This window comes from Aethalodelphis obliquidens, unplaced genomic scaffold (genome assembly GCF_003676395.1).
Source record: "Aethalodelphis obliquidens isolate GAN/ISIS:26980383/991018 unplaced genomic scaffold, ASM367639v1 scaffold1, whole genome shotgun sequence".
Lineage (NCBI taxonomy): Eukaryota > Metazoa > Chordata > Mammalia > Artiodactyla > Delphinidae > Aethalodelphis > Aethalodelphis obliquidens.
Window position 1 is genome coordinate 105587387 of NW_020837945.1, and position 23502 is coordinate 105610888.

General features: G+C 36.4%; 2 protein-coding genes across 3 annotated transcripts in view; both read right to left on the minus strand.

Moving 5' to 3' along the window:
- GFM1 (G elongation factor mitochondrial 1) overlaps positions 1-2789 on the minus strand; it is a 43129-nt gene extending 40340 nt beyond the window's left edge. Inside the window, exons 1-3 of the mRNA XM_027113110.1 lie at positions 2584-2789; positions 1117-1269; positions 120-252 (exon numbers count right to left, since the gene is read on the minus strand). Coding sequence (XP_026968911.1) covers positions 120-252; positions 1117-1269; positions 2584-2682 — 385 coding nt within the window. The 5' untranslated portion in view covers positions 2683-2789. The remainder of the gene's footprint in view (positions 1-119; positions 253-1116; positions 1270-2583) is intronic.
- Positions 2790-7730: 4941 nt separating this feature from the next.
- MLF1 (myeloid leukemia factor 1) overlaps positions 7731-23502 on the minus strand; it is a 56011-nt gene continuing 40239 nt past the window's right edge. For both annotated transcript variants that reach the window (XM_027113184.1, XM_027113190.1), the window contains 6 exons: positions 14982-15059; positions 14535-14618; positions 13312-13440; positions 11116-11275; positions 9393-9531; positions 7731-7852 (listed from right to left, as the gene is read on the minus strand). In XM_027113184.1, the coding sequence (XP_026968985.1) occupies positions 7747-7852; positions 9393-9531; positions 11116-11275; positions 13312-13440; positions 14535-14618; positions 14982-15059 (696 nt within the window). In that variant the 3' untranslated portion in view covers positions 7731-7746. The remainder of the gene's footprint in view (positions 7853-9392; positions 9532-11115; positions 11276-13311; positions 13441-14534; positions 14619-14981; positions 15060-23502) is intronic.

The following is a 23502-nucleotide window of genomic DNA, read 5'->3' on the forward strand; positions in this document are numbered from 1 at the left end:
GGAATTCACAGTCACACTTTTGAGTATTATTTTATACTCAAAAATGAGCTAGATCACGGTAAAGAACTAAATATGCCACTGCCAAAACAAGCTGCAATAAAACCAAGAACTTAGCTCACCAGGAGTATCTATAATGTTGATATTGACATCTTTCCACATGGTATAGGTGGCCGCTGACTGAATAGTGATTCCTCTTTGTCTTTCCAGTTCCATGGAATCCATGACAGCACCAACTCCATCTTTACCTTTTACCTAAACACAAGCACAGCAATTCAGATTTCTCTGTCCCTGCCTTCCAAGAAGGAAAGAAATCTTCACAGATGGAACCAGAACACAGATAGTTAACTGATGCAGTTTTCAGAGAAACCTAATTGTCAAACCATATCATCTCATGGAGTAGAAAATTGATTACAGGTTTTGCCCTCTATTAACCCTAACCCTTTTTTCATTGCCATTTTTAGCAGCTGCTACCACTGAGCATTACCTGGTCTTAGAGCCATCCTTGCTCCCTCTGCACTGTTCCTGCCCACCAGCCCTGTGTTAGTCTGTGAGCAGATATGCAGAGAAGAGATTTTTCCCTGCTGTGTTTCTTGTGGACTTTGAGGTCTGGGTGGGAAGAATTCAGCTTTTAAAGTCTGTGATTTAATGAGATGATCTTCATCTGAAGTAACATTTTTAAGCGGAGAGTTGAATTACTCAATAATATGTAATGTCTTCAGGAGAGTTTCAAGATTTTCTAAAATAATTCTTTCCTGACATATGTATTTTTAAACTATTAAACTCATTTTAAACCCTTTTTCCACTTAACATTATAAACATCTCTCCATAACATTTAAAAGTATATAAACATTATTTTAATGGCTGCTTAAGGGTACATCATACTGACTTAACATTCTTAAAAAACAGCCTACTCAGTATACCCACAGTGATGGTCTCTCTCTAGAGAGATTCCTCAGAGCAACATTTCAAGCCAACCTGATCTATCCATTTTGTGACTCTGATTAAAGATCCACTGCTACCATTCTTTTAATCTTTCAGGTTTGTAAAGTTTCTTAAATCCTTATAAAACAATTAAAACCAGGGTCAAACTAATGGCATCAACCATGAACCACATACCTCATGCATTTTTGCAATTCTGCCAGTGTAGTAAAGCACTCGTTCTGTTAATGTAGTTTTCCCAGAATCAATGTGAGCTGAGATTCCAATATTTCGTATCTTTTCGTTAGGTATCACCCCTGATGAACACCATCGGCAAATCTTCCAATTAGCCTGAAAAAATAAGAGAGCTCAATTCAATGCACTTTTCATGAGAAAACAGTGGACAATTAGGAAGGGTTTAGTGGACATCTTTCCTCCAAGAAATCTCAATGGACACAAAACGTCATATATGATTGTCTGAAAAGGCAAAAGAAGGAATGTCTCAACCTGAAACTCCTGTAACCAAAGAAGAGGCTGCAAGAGAGAACAGAAAAGACATACTCTTAAAAATAAATAAATAAGTCAGAAAAGATATATTCAAATTAATTAATTAAATAAATAAAAGGGAACAGATACTTTTACTGGATGGCACAAGTTTGAAAATATACACTGGGGCTGATAAAATCAGAAAAACTGCTCCCAACAACTACTTTAAAAGTAAATATAGTTTTTACTCTAAATTTTACTTTGATTTTTTTCCCCTTCCTCCTTACTGTAGTTCACAGCTAGCAAGGACGTTTGAGGACTTATATGCTCTATGCAGTGGTGCCAATAGCTTCAAGGCAGCCCACAAAAGGTCTCCAATTCCCTTCCACCCCCAAACAATTAGTAACATTAAAACAACAACAACAACTTTATTTTACTCTGGTGGTGATGGGGAATCCTGCATTTATGGAAACAAGACACCATATAAATCTCTCTATATAGGACTTTGCCCATCCAAAATGCACTGCAGCCACTTCTGGGAAAAGGGAAGAACTTGGAAAACCTGGGTAAAATGGAATCTGGGTGATCGGCACTTGGTTGATTAAATCCCACGGATATCAGCGAGCAAAGCAAAGGAGGTTTGCATGACAGGAAAGGCTCAACTCCTACCTAATCCTAGTCCACTCTGCGCTCCCCGCGCCCCGCACAAAAGGCAGACACAGAACCAAAGAAAGGTACTGGGAGGGTCGGGCTCCAAATCAAACAACCCAGGGTCAGCTGAAAGAGGGATCAGTCAGGCCAACGACACTCTGTAATGAAAAGAGCACGGCATAACGAGTCAGAAGCCCTGGACACACTAATTTTTCTCGAGTGAAGGTTGTCTCGACCTTCACTCCAATCACCTCTCCTCTCTAAGTTATACCAAAAATAAGAGGCTTAACCGTAAATCGGAGGCCGCCGAACCTCCCAGCGCACCGAGACGCTCGCTGCTCATTAATAACCAGCAGCTGTGCAGATACCAAGGGGCTTTTCAACGCTGAAGTCGACAGCTCACATTCGGAGCTGTCAGTAAGGAGGTGCCAGGGTGGGTAGGAGTGTCACTTCCTCCCTGGCTCCGGACACACCGCAAGGTCCCGGGGACAGTCCGTGGTGCGGTGTCGCCCTGCCGGACTCCACTACCTGCTTCCATTGCCAGCACAGGGCGGCGGGGACCCGCGGGAGCGGCCGGCTCTCCACAGCCGCGGCGGCGGCGGCGGCGGCGGTTCCCAGCAGCCTCATGGCTAGCGCAGAACAGACGCGAAGTTCCCGCAGCTCCGGCTCTGCCCGGCAACCAGCACCACTACTACAGGCGTTCACAGGCACGCCGGCAATCAGTGCCGGAAGAGAACTTCACGTGCGAATGATGAGAGGGCGGGGAGAAAAAAAGAGAGAGGGAGAAGCTTCCGGTTCTCAGAGCCGAGCAGCACCCTCCGCTGCCAGGATGCCCTCTGCCGACTAGGAAGAGGAAGTGCAGTCACTTTTCAGAGCTAATCAGGGTTTTGGCACGCTACCAGAAAGATGCAGCCTTTAAACGTGGTTGTTTTTCCCATACAGCAGAGTGCAGAGACGTTTATAATAGAATTTACGTTAAAAAAATGCAAAATTGTTATCTATGCTACTACAGAAATATGAAAAAATAATTGATCTATAGGATGACCTGTAAAGAACGTGGAAAAATAATGAACTATCTACAAGTGCTTTTTCTCCTTTCAAAATGTTCCACCTTTGTTCTATGTTAAACATTATATGTCCAGTCCATATAGAAGATAGCATCCTTGAGGATTCCACTTGGATCTCTTAGAGGCATCTCGAACTTAATATGTCCAAAAATGAGCTAATGATCTTCCACCAAAACCTTCTTCTGCAGTCTTCATCCGATAAATGGAAACTCCGTTCTTCGAGTTGCCCAGACCAAAAATGTCACTTTGAACCACTCTTTGACTCTGCTGGTCTAGTCTGTCAGCATATGCTATGGGAACTACGTTCAAAAATAGATCCAGAATCGGCAGCTTCTCTCCACCTCTCAAAGCGCTGCTATCTCGAGGGAATTACTGTAATAGCCTAACTGACCTTACTGCTTCTGCCCTGCGACTGCTCAGTCTATTCCCAGCACAGTAACTAAAGGGATCCTTTTAAGCCTGGCCATGTCATTTTTCTACTGAAATCACTCAACTAGTGAATTCACTGTTGCTGTCATCTCTACTTTTGTGTAAGCTTGAAATTTTTCATAACTAATTTTTTTAATCTGAAATTTTTAATGACCTTAAAAATTTAAATAAATTAAAAAAAAATTAACCTTCAGAATAAGCACCTACATTACAAGGTCTTGCTTGAGCAGCCACACCAGTGTAACTCTACGTCACTTGCTCATTTTCCTCCAGACACATTGGCCTCCTTGCTGATCCTCACATGACCAGAGCCTGTGCTCTCCTCTGGATACCAGCATGGCTCTTTCCCTTACCTTCTTCTCTCTGTTCAAATATCCTCTATCAGTGAGGTGTTCCCTGACCAACTCTTCTAAAACAGCAAGCTCTTCCCTACGTTCCTGCACTGCTTCATTTTCCTTCAGAGCTCTTCTTAGATACACCCAGACATTTTACATAGCTGTCTGTTGTCTGACTCTCCCAATGAGAATGTAAGTTCCACAAGGACAGTGATTTGGTTTTGTTAATTGCTGTACCCCCTGCTGTGCTAGGTGCTCAATAAATATTTGTTAAATGAATAAGATCAAATAAATGGAAATCAGAGTAAATTACAGAATACAAGGAAAGAAAAACCAGAGATTCAATGATGAATTTTGTACTTATTTTTTGTATATCATCCATGTATTAATTTTTAGTAAAGGATTTACTTTGATGAATCAATCCATTGATGTTGAATACTTTTAAGTAAACTTTTTTATTTGTAGGCTTTCAAAAATTTAGTCTTTATAAGCCTGTGTATTTGTTTAAAATATGTAAATTAAATAATAATTATGTAAATAGTAATAACATTAAGGTTTTAATTTTAAGATATAATTATGTTAAATAAAAAAGTGTATCTGGGGCTTCCCTGGTGGCGCAGTGGTTGAGAGTCCGCCTGCCGATGCAGGGGACACGGGTTCGTGCCCCGGTCCGGGAAGATCCCACATGCCGCGGAGCAGCTGGGCCCGTGAGCCATGGCCGCTGAGCCTGCGCGTCTAGAGCCTGTGCTCCGTAAGGGAAGAGGCCACAACAGTGAGAGGCCCGCGTACCGAAAAAAAAAAAAAAAAAAAATGTATCTGTTACTTTTGAAATTACTTTTTGAAATTACCACTTTAACAAACTAAGTTTCCTGAAGTAAAAATTCATACTCATTGTCCTCTGTGTGTGTATATATATATTCATATTTTTCTGTAATTATTATACCAAGTATATTCTTAATTATTTTTATTAATCACCACTTTTAACCAAAGTAATAAACTTGTTTTCTCCACAGAGGAAACTAGAGGACAAAAGGCCAAGAACTGTCTAGCTAAATTTTTATATGGGTACACATTATAGATTACTTCTGTTAGGTTTTAAAGTGGCAAAATACACATACATTATATCATTCAAAGCAGTTACACATTCTATTAATTCATAGTCATTTTATAACTTTGCCATAACTTTGCCAGGTATATGTTATAACTTTTATATCTTATCTTTATAAGAATAAAGATCAATTCAGTGAAGGTCCTGATTCACTGCAGTAAGGGTCTAGGTCAAACCTCAGTAGAATCTCCAAATTGCCCGAGCCCGACTAGCCTAAGACCATTGCCTTAGTCCATTCAGGCAGCTATAACAAAAATACCACAGATGGGGTGACTTGTAAACGACAGAAATTTATTTCTCATAGATCTGCAAGGTGGGATCAAGATCAAGGTTCCAGGAGATTCAGTGTCTGGTGTGTCCCACATCCTGGTTCATAGGCAGCCAACTTCTCACTGTGTGGGCACAAGGCAGAAAGGGTGGAGGAGCTCTCTAGGGTCCCTTTTACAAAGGCATTAATCCCATTCATGAGGGCTCCACTCTCATAACCTAATCACCTCCCAAAGGCCCCACCTCCAAACACCATCACATTGCCACACGTAGGGCACCATCTGATACCAATGTGCTCCTGCCACTGCCCTGTAACAATAAAAGATAATGAAGTCCTAAAGATAAATAATGAAAACCTATCACTGAGACTGAAAGTTACCAGGAAAATCACTAAAGTAGCAAGGAGCCTAAGTTTTCAACTTGGACTTATTGTCAAGGCCACATTCACAAAATAGTTAATATCCTTACATTCCCCAAGGACCCAGCGTTCCAGAAAGATCAGTGGTTGTCAATAAAGAAAAAATAACATGTGAACTACAAGCTATGGCGAGCCTTCTTTTTTATACTAGTTGACTTCAGAATGAAGATAAAAATAAAATCTGAAAAAAGTTAATTTCAGCATCGTGTGAACATGAAGAATTAACACTTAATCTCCAGATGTCACATATTTTGTAAGTGGCCCCTTAGGAAGCACTGTGGCATAGGAGGAAATATATATCTAATTCAATTTTAATTTGATTTCTACAGTAAACAAATTGAGATGAAAAAAGCATCAATGAATTCTCTGTTATATGATGCATAGAAGTTATACTGTTTTAAGTACAATTATTTATTAAAATGTGTTTTCATATTTGAATATAATGATTCAAGTTAACTTCAGTGTAATAATTTAGGCAAAAGGAGAATAATTACAGTGTCTACCGGGATTTTGCTCTGTCTAGGGAATTTATGCAGAAGTGTTATTTCAAATGGATGCCTTATGATAACTTCCCAGTATGTAATAGTATGTTATTAGTATACTAAATTATCCATAAGAGGAAAATTTTAACATCTTTAATACTTGCTCAATTGCTTTCCATTATAAAAATGAATTGACACATATGCATCTTATTTTAGTGACTAATTAAAGGCATGAAACACTGACTAGTAAAATTAACAGGATATGATATAGAAAATTAGATGAGTATAAGCACAATCACACAATTCTACTTCCAAAATTTAAAAGGGAAGATATTAGGATTATATAGAGTGATAATCGATTCTGTTTTTCCCCCCCTTGAAACAACAAAAACTTAAAAGTTAAGATTATATATTCTCACAAACTTCATGCCTAACTTTATAAAAACAGATTAATGCTCGCATTCTAGAATGAAAAAAACCCAAGAGCTGAATTTTTAAATAGTATACTTAAAAAGGGAACAATTGAATTATTAAGTACCTTGCTCAAACACACTTCACCTGTCTAAGAAATTTTGAGACAATCAATCATTCAGGTTTGCAGAATACCAAATGCATTTTTCTAAATGTCACAAAAAGGCCGAGCAGAGTTTCTCCAAGGACACTGCAACTTTAGAATGTTAACCGTGGAGATAGATTAAGCTGTCTGTGAGAAAGGAGAACAGAAATATGCTACCTTAAGATGTTAAAGAGAAAGGTCAATATAAAGTCTGTCGAATGTTGAAAATGTAACACAGAACAAAAAAAGAATACACTGTATAAAGAAACGATAAGAAAATTCATGTATATTAACAATTTAAAATCTCTTTGAAAAGGAACTATTTGATTATTCTTTATGTTCTTTATCAAAACAATAACTAATTTTTTGTAAAAGAGTACTAGTATAGTTTTGCTTTATTTAAAAAAATTCTTGGGCTTCCCTGGTGGCACAGTGGCTGAGAGTCTGCCTGCCGATGCAGGGGACACGGGTTTGTGCCCCGGTCCAGGAAGATCCCACATGCGGCGAAGCGGCTGGGCCCGTGAGCCATGGCCGCTGAGCCTGCGCGTCCGGAGCCTGTGCTCCGCAACGGGAGAGGCCACAACAGTGAGAGGCCCGCATACAGCAAAAAAAAAAAAAAATTCTTTAAGCTAGCTGGCTACATAACACATTATAAAATTTGAGACTATTTTTTTTTACAGTTTATTCTTTTAACTAATTTTATATGATAGAACAGCTAGCTGTACATTCAATCTTGAATGTATAGGGGAATACATAGCCAATAGGAAAATAATTGTGAAAGCAAAATCAGCATGTGTTATGTTTTAAAGAGTGTCATAGAATGTTTAACAGCTTGCACTATTGAACATTAAAGTTTTATTCCTAAAGTAGGGACAATATAAAGCTAGCACTTCCAAGAAAATTCAGAAGAAAGTTGCTAAGAACACAGTATTGATTTAATAACAAGCAATTGGTCTTAGGTGTATTACTCAGCACCATTACTTTCTCTGTTCAAACAACCAAAACTAAACAAATCAAGTGCAATGCTATTTATTTTTTGTTGATCTTCATAGGTGATCCTTTGATGTTGAGTTTATCCACATAAACATTTGATCTTCTTCCACGTTCAATGGCTGGACTTTGATGCAGTTTCTCCCTGAGAAATATACATGTGAACATTAATACCATTTTTTAAATGGTCATTAAAAAAATCAATACAAACATGATGCAGACCACTGTAATTTAAGGTGAGTTTTATCTTAAAGGTTCCTTAATAGCTTTGAAAAACATATGGCAGACTATTTCACTTAACATTTAAGAAAGCAACAGCTGCTTTCCTGAGATAGATTTAACTGTTTACCGTTAAACCATGCTGTCCAACATGGTAGCCACTAGCCACATCGTTTACATTTAAATTAATTAAAATAAAATAAAAATTAAAAATTCAGTTCCTCAGCTGCATTGTTTACATTTCAAGTGTGATTCAATAGCCACGTGGGGCTACTGGCTACCATATTGGACAGTACAGATGCATAACATTTTCGTCATTGCACAAAATCATTTCAGAAAGTTCTATTGGACAGTGCTGGTTTACAGAAAATGCCACTGATAGGCCATAAATTTATAGATCATCTATAAAGAGCATGCTTTTCTCTAACTGGGACCTGGATTTCATAGTCAAACTTAGCACTGTTAGGTTTTTATCAATAAGCTTTTCAAAGTGAGACAAATATTATCTAAAATTAATATGAGAGCAAGATTTCTAAAGAAAACATTGGGGCTCTAAATTCCTAAACAAGTATTTTAAAATAAAAGATGCTAGCACATGAAATTCTGCACAAGTCTTCTAATTTACTTGGTACCCACTTGTCGACCGCTGGTTCTGGGAAGGCTTCCACCTTCTGCAGCAATTCTCCACTCTCTTAGAGCCTAGAACAGATTTCTGTTTTCAGGCCTGCTGAGCCCTCTCTCTCTCGAGTCTAATTTTCAATAGGATTTAGGTAGTGTTTTCAATTGTTCCCCCAGAGTATCAAATAAAATTGTAACTCTAGAATATATACTAAATGTGTCAAAATTTCTATAATCTCTATAAAAGTGTGGTATTAGCACGTTCATATTTCGCAGCTATTCCAAACGGTAATTCCAAAGGAGGCTAAAGTTTTTGCAAAACTCTTCCAAAATATTTGATATCTAATACAGATACTGTTACATATTATACAAGGGTCTAAAAATCTTTTTACCATTAAATGCTCAATTTTGACTTGTTAGGGAAGTTTTGTTCAGCCTTTTAGCTACAGTTCCTCTCTCCTTACCATATCCCTAAACACCAGTATCTTTACCTGGTACAAAATGTATGACTCCTACTCTATCCAGATGAAAATCTGTTTCACAAGAATAACTGCATTATAGTATATTGCTCTACCTTAGGAGGATTTTAGCCCCATTGTCTAAAGCATAATTTGCTAGTAAGGTACTAGTCATATAATCCTAAAATACTATTGGTTTTCAGATACAAATTTAAATTTGTGTTGGAATACTCAGAAATAATATAAAGTTATTACATCTTTCACAAAAGATATTATTGATACAAACAACTTGGATGTTAATCAAAACTTCCCGATAACAGAGGTAAAATTACATAACTTCTCTTCTAAATTGTCTTTAAAAAACACAGCTTAGTTTAGAAATAACTTTACCTTCTTTTAAGTTCTCGGGATCCTGAATTCTCATGACCAATGTTTCGCATCTTAGAGTTTTCTAGATTGTGCCATTGTCCCCTTGGTTGGTACTTCAGAACCTCATTTTGCCACTCATCATCAAAAGCATGAGCATCACCTACATCCAATATCAAAATAAAGTGGTAAGTATTAAGGTATCAGCTGTCAGTAATTGCCTTGCTCCCCACACATTTCACTCTAGCCTGGTGTTTCCATCAGCCTAACCTTAAAGTAGAAGCAGGAAACTGCTTCAAATAAAAAGGTCTTGGACTCAGAGTAGTATTTCCTTTTCTCTTTGTTCCTCTCCTATTCCTGTTGATAATTTGCTTATGGATGATCTGGTTTTTCACACACCTGCCTGGATATCACATTACTTATCCAATGGACCCCATGACCCAGCGACACGAACAGGCTTTCTTCCCGGGTCATCTCATGGTGATGCTACTCTTCCTCTTACTGGGAGGACACTCCTCCTGTGCCTAGCACTTCCTGTCCTCAGTTTGGCCTCACAAGCTTCTTTTTCAATTTCCTGAGACAGGTTACTCATCTGACAGTTCATGTTGTTATGAAGTAGGTAATCTAAATTCCATAATAACAATAAGTAAATGATAATACGTGTTCTTTCAGATTGCCTTTATAATAATGTGTTACTTTACTAAAATTTTCTTCAGTATGTTCATTATTGTGAAGTACTCTGTATATATTTAAATATGGCCAAATTACGAAGGTTAAAATTAAAGAGAGGTTAAGATGTTGTGGCTTCCATCTCATTGCATAAGAATAATTTTATCCAGCTCCAAGAGAATTTCTTTTTCTAAAATCATATAATTTAAACCCTTTACTATGATAAAACATTTTTATTCAAAATACTTTCTAAAAACAGGAAATGAATACAGCTTAAAAACTATAATGAAAAAAGTTAGGAAGTCTTAAATGAGTTGAAGAATGAATATAAAATCTAAGAAATGGAAAGATTTGCTTGATATATATGTGATTTACTATCTAACAACACCAGAAATTTAAATCTTATCTATACAAAAGCCTAAGTGCCCCACAATACAGAATAGTTGAAATAAATTATGGCCAATTCATGATAAAACTTTTAGGTAACCATCTAGGATGTTTCTGAAAAGTAACATCATAGGTGACTGTTCACAATTATAGTGGGGAATTAAAATAAGCACAATATAAACTATATAGATAGTAAAATACAAATTTTGAAAAACAGTATGTGTGATTGTATGTTTATATATATCAATACATAAAACTATTAGGAAGAAATACACTAAAACGTTAATAGTAGTTATTTGGGGTTGGAGTTATGAATAATTTTAATTTCCTTTATACTTTTTTATACTTTTCGAATGTACTTCTTTGATATCAGAAATAAATAAAAACTCGATTTCCTACTGATAGTCTTACTAAAAAACAATTCAAAAGATTCCATTTTCCAAGTATAAAACAAAAAAATAAATGATACTCAACATTAACAAAAATCACTATAAAAAACAGATCTACAATGAAACACTGAAACCACAATTTTATTACTACTTTGATAACGTATTCTCTACATTTACAATTCATAAACTGTCTGAAACAACATCATATAAAATGTTTCTATAAAAAATATTCACCAAGTTCTATGGGTACAGCTGCTATTTTAACTTTGAGAGGAAGAATGCTATTTTCTCTGATAACTTACTTTCATTCATATTGATGAACTCTTGATTGACCTCTTCATCTCCAGTCTTCTTGTTCTTTGACTTTTTAATGACATGAGCTCGGTCATGGAGGTGATGACCAACAGCCATTTTTTCTAGTCCACTCTCAGAATCTCTCAGTGCTCTCCTAGTTTCCTTTACCTGTGAAAATGATGAAAATAAAAATTAGTTATTATTTAAATAAATATAGACTATAAACTCCTCAGAACCTGTTTACCTATAGAGGTAAGAATATAAATCTACTGCTCTAAAAATAATGGGTACTCAGTTCCACTACCAACTTGTAGTAAAATTATGGTAATAGTTCTCTGATATTTCCTGAACTGCTTACAATTAAAATGTCTAGGACAAACAGAACGAATATAATTATTAAAACAAAGAATAACTTAATTATATTAAACAGTGCCTTCAACACTGTCCTTGACAATTAATAGATGGGAGTACATACTAGCATTCCTACAAGAAAGGGCAACTAATTATTCAGCACTCGTGAAATGACTTATATATTCTATTTTCATTTAAGTCACCCATTAGACAGGCAAACCCAAATTTTCTTTACTATAAGTACTAACAAGGAAGTGGAGAAATGGGAACTCATACCAAAGTCTGTGGGAGCTAATTGTCTCAATCACTGTGTGATAATAACTTGGTGATTTCTAGGTAAGGATGAAGACACACATCTCCTCCGATCCAACAATAGCATTCCTAGCCCTTTTGCACGAGGAGACAGGTATAAAGATGAATAGGTGAAAAATTATAAACACCTAAATATCTATCAATAGAAAAATAGATTAAAAAACTGTGGTATAGGGCTTCCCTGGTGGCGCAGTCGTTGGGAGTCCGCCTGCTGATATAGGGGAAACGGGTTCGTGCCCCGATCCGGGAGGATCCCACATGCCGCGGAGCGGCTAGGCCCGTGAGCCATGGCCGCCGAGCCTGCGCGTCCGGAGCCGGTCCGCAACAGGAGAGGCCACAACAGTGAGAGGCCCGCGTACCGCAAACAAAACAAAACAAAACAAAACAAAACAAAACAAACTGTGGTATATTCATATTTTAGACATTTATATAGAAGTTAAAATAAGAAACCAGAGCTACACATATCAACTTGAATAAATCTCAGAAGCAATTACTGAGCAAAGTCAAGCTGCAGAGGACACGTACAGTATGAAACCATTTATACAAAGTTTAGAAACCTGTAAAATAATTCACTGTATTGTATATGAAGCATACATAAGTAATAAAATTATAAAAGCATGCATGAAAATGATAAATTCCAGGTACAGGCATACCTTAGAGATACTGCGGGATCTGTTCTGGACCACCACAATGAAGGGAATATTGCAATAAAGTGAGTCACATGATTCTTTTGGTTTCTCAGTACACATAAAAGTTATGTTTACACTATACTGTAGTTATTAAGTGTGCAGTAGCATTATGTCTAAAAATGCAATGTACATACCTTAATTTAATAACACTGTATTGCTAAAAATTGCTATCATCTGACAACACAGGGTTGCCACAAACCTTTAGTTTGTTAAAAACACAATTTATCTGTGAAGTGCAATAAAGTGAAGCCCAATAAAACGAGGTATGCCTGTATAAGAAAATGGTTGTCTTTGGGGGAGAAAGGGAAAAGGAGGAGGAGGGAGGAGTATATTGGAAGCTTTAACTGAATCTGTAACATCTTTGCTTAAAAAGGAAGCAAAACAAGAGACAACTTAAATAGAGAAAAGTGTTAATGATTTGACTAAACTGGATTGAAGGAGTATGGGGTACTTATATTATATTATTCTCTATGTCCTTTCTGTATACTTGAAATATTTATGAGTTAAAAAATTCATCTACTTCAAATAGAAACTAAAAGTAGACATTTATTTCATGAAACAAAGACTTCTTATAGTGTCTACTTACTTTGTCAACATGTAAAGCTAATAAACATCCATGGATATTAACATGAAAAAAGGCACCTGGGGCAGGGATGGAGGTAGGTGGGGGAGACAAAGAATGCCTCAAAATAAATACATAAATACAGTTAGTTTTATTGCTTTTCACACTGACCTGTGTTTTCTCCCCCCATCCCTTCCCCTGACCAGTACCAGGTCAAATTTTAATAGTTAAAATTTGATATAGGTGATCTATGATTCCACAACTTTATAAAGTTCCAAGAAAATACTTACTCCTCCTGGAGCCCTGCGGGTTTGAGTTGAGGCCTGGAAAACTTTTGGTGGTTCATCTCCTACTTTGGAATAAGTCATAACTGAGGAAGAACTAAACGAATGTCCATTTGGATCCGTTGAAAGGTTACCCTAGAGGTACATATAAATTGTAAATCCAGTGAGTTCAGTCAAATACGAAGAAATAATGTCAGAGGATCCAAATAAAGTAACAACACTAGCTAGAAGTTCTACTAAAGATAGTATATATGATCAGTATGATGTCCAAATGGTACCCCCATGAAGGCCCTAACCTCCTTCCATTTTAGGTACCAATTCACACTCTCCTTGTAAGGAATAATAAATGACAAGTGATTCATTCAGAAATCCTCAAATCTTTGAGGTCAAAGACTTGTGGCTTAAATTTATAGATGCCGTGCCCTGAAGCATGTAATACTTTTACAGTCAGTGGTTGACTTTTGTGTGCAATTTTGCCAATGTTGAGCCAATTAGCCATATGCCAAGAAGTTTTATACCTTCTGTGGGTACCAACTGCTACATTTCTAAAATCATTAATAATGTCCTAGATTTGGACATTCTGAAATGATCCTTAGATTTCAAACTGGATGACTAAAATAATATGGGTGGTCTTCATACTGAATCAAGTTATTTTGATTAATATCATGAGTAGAAAAGTAAGAGTATTAGTACTAGTTTATAAGTGTTTGGACTGTATGAATCTAATTCAGTGCCTAAACATCATTCCTGAAATTTCTATTTTCAGAGTTATTTTTTAACACTAAAACTTAATTTCTTAGATGCTACAAATCTTTTTAAGTAGACAAGTTATACATAATAAAAAAATCTAAATTCATATAAAACATTCATTTACAATAGTGATCTTCAGCAGAATAAATGTTTTTGAAGTTGAATGTTTTTATTTTGAAAGTTTAATTAACGCTGCTTTTCAAACTTGCAGGTTCTGAGATCATTTTGGTAGGCTGTGACCAGGATTTTTAAAATATGAAGTAAAATAGAAAATATCAGCACATGCTGTAAACAGTATGATTATTTTCTCATGAAATTTTTATTTCAGGTGTAAAATATATACAGTACACAAGTACTGTCATGATGTAAGATATATTTTTCAATCACTGTGGACCATGGTTAGAAAAAGGTTGAAAGCCACTATAATATAGGATACCAATAACTGAAAATAACATTCTCATCAGTCCTTTAGTACTTACAAAGTTTCTTTGTAATTCCTGCATGCTGTTTCGCATATTTAACATCATTCGGTCCATTGCCTGAAAAGGGTTGACATCTGTACGCTATAGGATATTAGGAAGTATGTTATTAACTATAAGCACAACACAAAGGAAGCAAAATCAACATTCCCAAAACAGCTGAAATTTTTTTTTTTTTGATTTTTGCTGTGGGGTCTCATGCAGTGATCGACCAGGCAAAGATAATTTAAGGACTATATAATGAAAGTGATTTGTTAAAGAAGAATTTGAAGCATACACAAAATCCTAAACAGCCAACATACAAATGGTTAGGGAGTTGTAACACTATAAATACATGCATACATACATGTGTATATATCCACACATATATACATGCAAGAACATATAAATACACACACACATAAAATTCAACTTGCTCATAACATAATCTGGTTAAAATTTAAATACTGAGTGGTGTATCCTTGGCTGTGGGACAGCTCTAGCATAGACTAGTCTTCCAATTTTTCCTTCTTCCTTCTGGATATCCTACCAGGCAAATAAATAAAACCCAAGTATAAGATGACAGTGTTCCTTCCAGCAGTCCAACATGGGTGATAGAAGCTGCCTCTGGAGTAATCAGTCCTCCTTTCCATCAGACTTGGACCCAAGTGATATAGGTTGATTCCACTAACAGTCCTTGGATTTGCTGCCCACCACTGCCAGCTCAGTAGGGCATACACTTGAAGCATGAGGTATGCTCCTTTATCTATTTAAGTAATTTATTTATTTTAATAGACCTTTATTGGAGTATAATTGTTTCACAATACTGTGTTCGTTTCTGCTGCACAACAAAGCGAATCAGCCACATGCACACATATGTCCCCATACCCCTCCCTCTTGAGCTTCCCTCCCACCCTCCCTATCCCACCCCTCTAGGTCATTGCAAAGCACTGAGCTGATCTCCCTGTGCTATGCTGCTGCTTCGCACTAGCTATGTATTTTACATTTGGCAGCGTACAAATGTCGATGCTACTCTCACTTCGCTCCAGCTTCCCCCTCCCACCTCGTGTCCTCAAGTCAATTCTCTATGTCTATGTCTTTATTCCTGCCCTGCCACTAGGTTCATCAGTACTATTTTTTTTTTTTTTAGATTCCATATATATGTGTTAGCATACGGTATTTGTTTTTCTCTTTGTGACTTCACTCTGTATGACAGACTCTAGGTCCATCCACCTCACTACAAGTAACTCAATTTTGTTTCTTTTTATGGCTGAGTAATATTCCATTGTATATATGTGCCACATCTTCTTTATCCATTCACCTATCGATGGACGTTTAGGTTGCTTCCATGTCCTGGCTATTGTAAATAGTACTGCAATGAACGTTGTGGTACATGTCTCTTCTTGAATTATGGTTTTCTCAGGGTATATGCCCAGTAGTGGGATTGCTGGGTCATATGAGAGTTCTATTTTTAGTTTTTTAAGGAACCTCCATACTGTTCTCCATAGTGGTTGTATCAATTTACATTCCCACCAACAGTGCAGGAGGGTTCCCTTTTCACCACACCCTTTCCAGCATTTATTGTTTCTAGATTTTTTGATAATGGCTATTCTGATCAGTGTGAGGTGATACCTCATTGCAGTTTTGATTTGCATTTCTCCAATAATTAGGTGATGTTGAGCAACTTTTCATGTGCCTCTTGGCCATCTGTATGTCTTCTTTGGTGAAATGTCTATTTAGGTCTTCTGCCCATTTTTTAATTGGATTGTTTGTTTTTTGATATGGAGTTCCATGAGCTGTTTGTATATTTTGGAGATTAATCCTTTGTTGTTTCATTTGCAAATATTTTCTCCCATTCTGAGGGTTGTCTTTTGGTCTTGTTTATGGTTTCCTTTGCTGTGCAAAAGCTTTTACGTTTAATTAGGTACCATTTGTTTATTTTTGTTTTTATTTTCATTACTCTAGGAGGTGGGTCAGAAGAGACCTTGCTGTGGTTTATGTCAAACCACATATATGGTTTGTGTTTTCCTAAGTTTTCCTCTGATAGTTTTATAGTGTTTGGTCTTACATTTAGGTCTTTAATCCATTTGAAGTTTATTTTTGTGTATGGTGTTAGGGAATGTTCTAATTTCATTCTTTTACATGTAGCTGTCCAGTTTTCCCAGCACCACTTATTGAAGAGACTGTCTTTTCTCCTTTGTATGTTCTTGCCTTCTTTGTCATAAATTAGGTGACCATATGTGCATGGGTTTACCTCTGGGCTTTCTATCCTGTACCATTGATCTATATTTCTGTTTTTGTGCCAGTACCATACTATCTTGATTATTGTAGCTTTGTAGTATAGTTTGAAGCTGGGGAGCCTGATGCCTCCAGAGGTATGCTCCTTTAGAAGAACAGTTAAGAGTTCCTCCAGAACAGTAGTTTCTTAGCCAGGAGTGATTTTGATCCCAGGGGGACATTTGGCAATAATTATACTCATTTTTGTTTGTCACAGCTGGGGAGGGTATATGACTGGCATCTAGCGGTAGAGGCAAGGGATTCTGCTAAACATCCTACAAAGCATAGGACAGCTCCCCAGAACAAGAATTATCCAGCCCAACGTGAAAGTAGTGGTGTCAAGGCTGCAAAACTCTGCTCTAGAAAGATCTGCTATTGATTTTAAGTTTTATCACTGGAACAATCAGCAGGAATCAAAAAGTGAAGCACATATTCTAGTGTGTCACCCAAAGCATCATCTACTATTATAAGGAGTGTTTAGTTCAAGGAACTCCCCTGCTCAAGCAGGAGGAGTGTTTTGAATCCTGTAAGGCACTGTTATTCAATGCTGGTATTTCAGCCCTCCTGGATATTCTTTTGCTTTGTGCCAAGCTGGGACTCAGTAAAGAATCATCAAAGGCCTGTTTATGTCTCTGCCTTCTACTGGGTTTTTATTGCTAGTTACAATAGAAAATAGATGAAAAAAGCAAATTCCTTTTTAGAATCTGCACTTAGCACAGTAGGGAACAACAATGACACGTTTAGGAGTTACTGATACATCTTTAGGATGCAAAGGACTACAATAGAATTAATCTGCATTTCAGAGATTCAACACAATTCAGGAAATGTTGTGAATTTTTTGCTTCAACATTAGGTTGAGAATCAAGGCTGTATTAAGAGAGAACAATTCAAGAGAGACAGAAGGGCTGGCCTAAGGAAGGAGAGGAGGAGGAGGAGGAGAAAAAGATCCGATGTTTGGGGTATATTCTGTCTCTTCTCAATTCACTATCAAATCAGCCATCAAAAGATGTATCTGTACTTGCTATGGGGTGGCCCAACGCCTTGACAAAAAAGTGGAGCTACAAATTAGAGCGGAGATTCCAGTGGGCTTTTGAGGCCTTCAGGAACTCTGTACAGCTGCTCTTCTCTGCCTAGAATGTTTTCTCCTGACTCTCAGTATAGTTTCTTCTAATCATTCAAGTATCACCTCCTTAAGAAGCCCACCCGTCTAAACTAATCTCTGCCTCACATCCACCTGTCACTATATCATTACTCCATCTCCTTCAGAGTACTTTGACGATCTGAAATTATTTTGTTGTTTATTGTCTGTCTTCCCACTCTGTAAAACTAATCTCTGTGAAGGCAGGGCTATATTCTCTGTCTTACCCACTACTAATTCCCAATACTTTAAAAACAACTCCTGGCACATAGGAGGGCTCAATAAATATTTGCTGAATGAAGGAACTAATTATCTCTAATTAGTTAACTAATTAGCTCAGCTCAAACCCATATATCCAACTGTTTACCAGATAAATCCCACCTGGACAACCCACAGATGCCTCAAATGCAAAACACCCAGAATTGAAATGACCTTTCTGAACACCCCTGCCCTCATACCTGCACTGCATCAATGCTCTCTGTTCCTAGCTCAGTGGCATTCCCATCTACCTAATTCCTCATGCCACAAAAATAAGCATAATACTTTCCTTCTCCCTCTCTACTGATCCATCAACCCAATTTATCAACAAGTTCTATCCATTCACCTATTTAACTCTTTCTCAAAGGAGATTATTTCTCCTTATCACCACAGCTATTACCTGAGTAGAAGCTATCACTAATACTTCCCAGAATACTTGATCAGCCTCCTAGTCTCCCTGTCTCCACTGTGATCCCTTCTAATCTCTCTCCTCCCTGCAGGCACAATGATCTTTAAAAAATGAGAATCTGGGGGCTTCCCTGGTGGTGCAGTGGTTGAGAGTCTGCCTGCCAATGCAGGGGACACGGGTTTGTGTCCCGGTCCGGGAAGATCCCACATGCCACGGAGCGGCTGGGCCCAAGAGCCATGGTCGCTGAGCCTGCGCATCTGGAGCCTGTGCTCCACAACGGGAGAGGCCGCAACAGTGAGAGGCCCGCGTACCGCAAAAAAAAAAAAAAAAAAAAGAGAACCTGATTCTACTACTGTTTTGATGAAAATTCATCAATTGCTCCCCCTGCTCTTAAGATAATGTCCACAATCCTTACCAGGGCCAAAAGAAGTCGCCCTGGTTACCTCTCCATCCTCATCTATACACACTCTCCAACTCACATCCTAGGGCCAAATGACCCTAAACATCTTTGGGCTCCCTAGCCTCTAGGTTTCTGCACATGCTGTTTCCTCTGTGTTGAGCACTCGTCTTCTCCCCTCCCAGATTTTCCTGGCTAACTCCTATTAATCCTTAAGGTTCAGGAAGTGTTCTCTAGTTGACCTCCACTCCACCATCCCCAAAGGTCTGGGCTACAGGCTTTTTTCTGCCTGTGCTCCCACAGCATGCTGAACTTCCTGATCATTTTTACTGATAACTCTGTGCTATAGCTGTTTTTTTTTTTTCCTTCATCACTTGTCCCACTAAAAACTCTGGTCAGGAAGGACAAATGTTATATGTCAAGCTTTAAGGAGAGAAATGGCTGAAGTCTAGCACAAGAGAATAAAAAAACTTTTTCATGAGAGCATAGGTGCATCCATAGGAAATGTTCCAAGGTGATGCTATTTTCTGTTACTCCTCAGATTGCCTTTAATGTGTTAGAAGCTAGAGCCACAGAAAACAGGACCAAAGGCCTGGAGAAACAGGGGTGGGAGAAAAGCTGGTTGCAGAGTAGCCATGCTTGAACATGGGAAAGGAAACGCATGAATGAATTGGCAATAGAGTCCTAGAGAAAGCAGCCAATCTGAGCTTTTCCAGATGTGCTTGTCTAGCTACAGTTTGGTGGTTTTTCACCTTTTGAAAAGTCTTCATAAGCTTGGGGAAGTTTCCAACTTTTAAACACAACTGTGGGGATCCCTTTTGCAAATCAAGTGAGTAGTCATCAACTAAAATGTACTTTTTCTTTTGGAAAACTGATTTTATTATGTTGATATTACTTACTTCACAAAACACAGGCCTAAACACTCTAAGATAAATTTAACACATGACACAAGTTTTCAGTAATAAATGCTAAAAAGCCATTATGAAATTGGGCATGCCAATTCAGTTTGCTTGAGTTAATGAAAAATAAATATTTGTCAGAAAATATTGCTCAAATGGTTTGTGTCTTATGATATGAACCATACTACCAAAACTGCCAAAAGGCACAAGAGAACTCATCACCTAGAAAAAAAATCCAATTAATTTTGGTTATGATATTTATTATATAACAATCTCTGAAAAAGAGAGAAATGCACTGCATAATCACATAGTTCAGAGCTAACCAAATTACAGAACCTTTTAATCAAAAAGAATTCAACATATATTTTTAAAGTTATCTGCTTATTATTCATTGTAGAGCCTGACAGGATCCTGGCAGGCAAATAGAGAGACCATATATCACTTTTAAATAAGACTACTCTAGTATTTGTTAAAGGCAGTTGAAAGAGAAAGTATTTGCTATGGATTGAGACAAACATTTCTCAAAGGAAACGCAAATTCACACCAAAATTAACACATAAGGTACAACGATTAAGATTATATCATCTCTCCTTTGTTCAACTATTCCATATTTTTTAAAAAATCAGTTAATCTTTCCTTTAACTTGTTAAAAATCAAAAGTATCTAAATTAATAACATTTCAAAAAATTAGTAGAGATATTCGGCCAAAAATTTAATGAATACCTCCTAAGAACTAATTTATGGAATAAGTAATATGTACTTCAGAAAGGATCACACATAGATATTTAAAGATATTTGGAGTCTTCGATAGGAAAAAGAATATTAAGTATAATAGATAGAATAATCAAAATTAATAGTTCATAAATTATATTTCTCAATAGGTACAGATGAATGAAAATAAATTTTTAGATTCGTATACAAATTAAAAACTTTCATTACTTGGAAGTTTTAAATGTTGAAAATAAATTTTGAATTTCTTGGTAAAAGGTATATATAAAGTTTTACCATTATTCTGTGATAATTTTCTCCCTGTGTAAGTTATGACCAAAAAACTAGAGAAAACTGTGTTTATATTCAATTTTATAAGTTATATCAGTTGATATATACTTATACTGTATATGTAGAACAGTAATCTCCAAAGTGTATTGATGTACCAGTAAAATTCCTCTTTCTGTTTCTTTTTACTGAAAGGAAAAACAGATTTTACATTGACTCTGGCACCATCTCTCAATCTAATTGTCAAATGGTCACATGTCATATCTTGAATTATAAACTGCCTAATTAAATAAATTTACAGATTAAATTATAGTTTTAAACAAACCAGTCCTCTCAAAATGGACAACTGGCTTAAAAGTATCCCAATAAAGAAATCATGAACTGAAGAAACTGCTAATAGTACAAACACAGGAAAACGGCAAAGCTGATGCTGCTTCTACTTCTGTAGGTGTCTCTGTTTTCCTTCCTAATAGGGCTGTTAAAGATGACAAACGTCAAGAAATGGGCCAAAAATAAGAAAAAAGTTATCAAGTGTCTATTTGAAATATAAATTTTCATCCACTATGCTTAAAAGCATCAGCATATGGCTCGCTACTTAATCGAAATACTCATTTTAAAATTTATAACTTCATAAAAAGAGAATAAAAAGTTTGTGTAAACTGTTAATAAAAGTTCAAATAGAACAGCCAGCATGCTCAAAAAGTCTACTGTTTTCTTCACTGTGCTCTTTTCAAACTAGGTAGCCATCTTTTTCATCTTCTGCAGTCAATTTCTAACTTCTGTTTCTACTTTCACATCTAGTTATGAGACACTGACTTAGAAAAGTCAAGTTAGGATACAGGCCTTCTGTTGCTACTGTTGTTTGTTTGTTTTTGTTTTCTTTTAATTAATTAATTTAGTTTTGCTATTACATAACTCTTTCATACTGAGACATAAATATGTCAAATGTATCACACCCTAGGGAAAAAAAGGTGAGCCATATCTCACCAGTACAAATTATAATGTACCAGGAAAGAAAAAGTGTTTTGGCTAAAAGAGAAGCTGAATGTTCCTTGTAAAACTGGATGAAATTCCTATATTTAAAAATTACTACTGCCCTTCAACTGCCCTAGGACAGTGCTCAGTACTCTTGGTTGGCAAAGAGTTTTCATAGTTTGAACAAGAAAAAACCCCACTGGTGTTAGCTTTCTAAGACAGTTGATACAATACAATGTAACTGAAGAAGAATGTATACTACTTGATTTTAGATGGGAGAGGCAACTAAATACTACCTAGCAGTATTGACTATATAAAAAGTTATAAAACTCAAAGTTTTATGAAATGGTTTTGTCTAAATCTGATATAGTAAAAATTACCATTTACTTTTTATTTAATAGGTAGATGAGTACTGCAGTTTTTCTTGGGAAAATGTTTAAAGAGATTTTTATTAAATTAAAACATAAGACGATAGGTTCGCATATAGGTGATTAGTGTACTTTACTCAGCATTGGTTTAAAAAAAAGCTAAAAGCTTTCCAGTCTATTTGAATTTCATCATGCTCTCCATTAAGGTAGCCAATAGCCACGTGTGGCTATTTAAAATTAGTTTTAAAATAATTAGAATTTAATTAAAAATTCAGTAGCACTAGGCACATTTCAAGTGCTCGACAGCCATATGTGGCTAACCACACTGAACAGGGCAGATTTAGAACATTTGCATCATCCAGAATGTTCTATTGGATAATGCTACAGACTTTAGCCTACATCTATGATTAACAATCTTACACAAAAGTTAATTTATGTCACTATAAACCAGACAAGGTAGCAACTATTTTAGTTTTTCATTCAAATGTTGTTCTTGGCCTTCCTTTATATTCAGAGTTGTTTTCCTGCTTGACTTTCCTTATTCAATCATCACATTTATGCAACCATATTACTTCAGCTGTGTGGGTGTTTTTGGTTCCCCAAAACTTGATTTCAAGCCACATTGGCAAGGTAACTATGAGGCAAGCTAAAATACAAATAGTTCTAAATTATGAATCGTATAAGCTACAGTTTCACAGAAATTTATCTATTTGGTTACATATATTTCTTATTCCAGCTCATTAAACATTCAGATGTTTTAAGCACAAGTACCCAGGAAAGAAACATTTACTTCTACTTCCAATGGATGACCAGCAGAGTTACAGCTTAGGCATCCTTAATAAGAACTTTATAGCTGAATTATAAACAGATCTCCTTTCTATGCTTACAAGGGAATAAAATTGTCACTTCTTTTTCTACAAAGGCTACGAGTAGCTCATTTATGCACGTAAATACAAAGCACTATGTACAGCCCTACTCTTTCTTTGCTGTGGTTATAGCAGATATATAAAATGCTTCAATGCTCATGTGAAAGATAAAATTTCAGAATGTCATATTTGATTTTTCTGCTCTCTTTGACAATTTTTTCCTTTGACCTTAATTTTCAACTTTTATGGAAATTTATAGCCCTAACAGTAAAAAATATATATAATGATACCACATTAACTAATTTAAAAAATAACTGGAATGTAATTAATATATATATTGGAATAATATGTATGTGAAAAAGAAGGTGAAGATTACTTTCATTTAAATGGCAAATGCAATGTTATC